The 1,672-nt window shown below is 49.0% G+C and overlaps 1 protein-coding gene across 1 annotated transcript in view; it reads right to left on the reverse strand.

Moving 5' to 3' along the window:
* Positions 1-514: 514 nt before the first annotated feature.
* The window catches only part of ZMYND19 (zinc finger, MYND-type containing 19), an 8,866-nt gene continuing 7,708 nt past the window's right edge, over positions 515-1,672 (reverse strand). The window contains exon 5 of the mRNA XM_009071479.1: positions 515-1,179. Within this exon, the coding sequence (XP_009069727.1) occupies positions 1,036-1,179 (144 nt within the window). The 3' untranslated portion in view covers positions 515-1,035. The remainder of the gene's footprint in view (positions 1,180-1,672) is intronic.

Here is a 1,672-nt window from a genome sequence, read left to right on the forward strand (position 1 = left end):
CTTTCAAGTTATTCATGAAAAGAGAAACACATGTGCTGTGCAGGTGGAATCCTCCTCCTGGGTAATTTCTGCTCATTTGCTACCTAAAAAAAAGCAATGAGCAGATTGATGACAACACTTTCAAAATTAATAAGTAAATTACCAAACATTAGATCATTTAAACACCTCTGCACATCACCAGTGTTTGCCATGCTTAGGGGAAGCCATGAGGGCAACCGTGACCACACACAGCTCTGCCTGAGCTGCCCTGGAGGTTCTGGACCAGGGAGCTGCTCCAAGCCCCCTCCCCAGCCCCCCACCACCTGAGCACACACCCCAGCCCATCCCTCACCCCACACCAGCCCCTGCTGCCCTGGAGGTGTTTCACTGGTGCACAGGGAGATATTTCCAACATCCAAGTGTGATGTGCTCTGAAGCAGCTGAAGAGAACAGGAGAAAGCTAGAGAGCAGACAAGGATTCATTCCAATCTTTACTTTGCTCTTTTTTTGTTTGGCTTTTTTTTTTTTTCCTGCAATAGAACTTCCATGCAGAGCTCTCCAGAGGAAGTGCTGAGGCCAGAGCATGCCTGCTGGCCTTGGCACTGCCACAGGCACTTCTGCCACATGGGAGGAAAAGCTTTTGCTACATGACTTTTTTTTTCCTTGGTTTTTCTTTTTTTTTTTCAACTTTGAGGCCAACAACATGTTCTCATCTGAACATTACAGTTAATGAAGTCCTATCAAGAAATTCTAACAAAAACTGTACATGAAGTTTACAAACGTATTAACATATAAATAATGAGAAGCTTCCTGCCTGGAGCCTCCACAGTAGTCTTTTTGCTTGAGAATATAATACTGGAAGGGGCAGACCCAATCCCTTTCCACAGCACCAGTCAGAGCTGCCTTTTAGAGTCCAGTCAGCCATTCTGCTCAAGCATCACAGGGTTTATCTTCAGTGCCTCTGGCTTGGATAAGCAGTCTGTCATAGTGTGCAAAAGCAAGAGTCCAATGCCTTTGGGGAGGAATCCTGCTGCTGAGAGGCCTGGGGCCACCTGGTCATCGTTCTGGGCCGAGCTCCTGCTGGAAGGTTCGTTTCTTCTCCCGACAGTGCTTCTTGTGAGCAGGCCAGTCCTTCTGCTGGCACTGCGAGCCGCAGTACCTCGCCACCTGGCAGCGCCCACAGATGTTGAACTCACGTAGCTGGCAAGGACACAAGGCTGTTAGTGAGGCTGCTCAGAGCCAAGGAGCATCCCTACAGCATTCCCCAGGAGCACCCCCACATCATGGCCCAAGAGGTTTCATGATCAGCTCTTTTGCATCTATCATAACTAGGTGACAGGACACAGGGAATGGCTTCCCACTGCCAGAGGACAGGGATAGATGGATATTGGGAAGGAATTCTCCCCTGTGAGGGTGCTGAGGCACTGGCATAGGTTGCCCAGAGAAGCTGTGGCTGCCACATCCCTGGGACTGTTCCAGACCAGGTTGGACAGGACTTAGAGCAAACTGGGCTAGTGGAAGGTGTCCCTGCCCATAGCAGGGGGTGGGATGAGATGAACTTTAAGGTCTCTTCCAGCCCAAACCAGTTTGTGATTCCATGAAGCACAAGCATCTCATCCTGAGTGTCAGACTCAGAAGGTTTTGGAGCAGTTGTATTTGTGTGGTTTTACAGTTGCTCTTTTAAAACAGACAA

The sequence above is a fragment of the Acanthisitta chloris genome, unplaced genomic scaffold (genome assembly GCF_000695815.1).
Source record: "Acanthisitta chloris isolate BGI_N310 unplaced genomic scaffold, ASM69581v1 scaffold26363, whole genome shotgun sequence".
Taxonomy (NCBI): Eukaryota; Metazoa; Chordata; class Aves; order Passeriformes; family Acanthisittidae; genus Acanthisitta; species Acanthisitta chloris.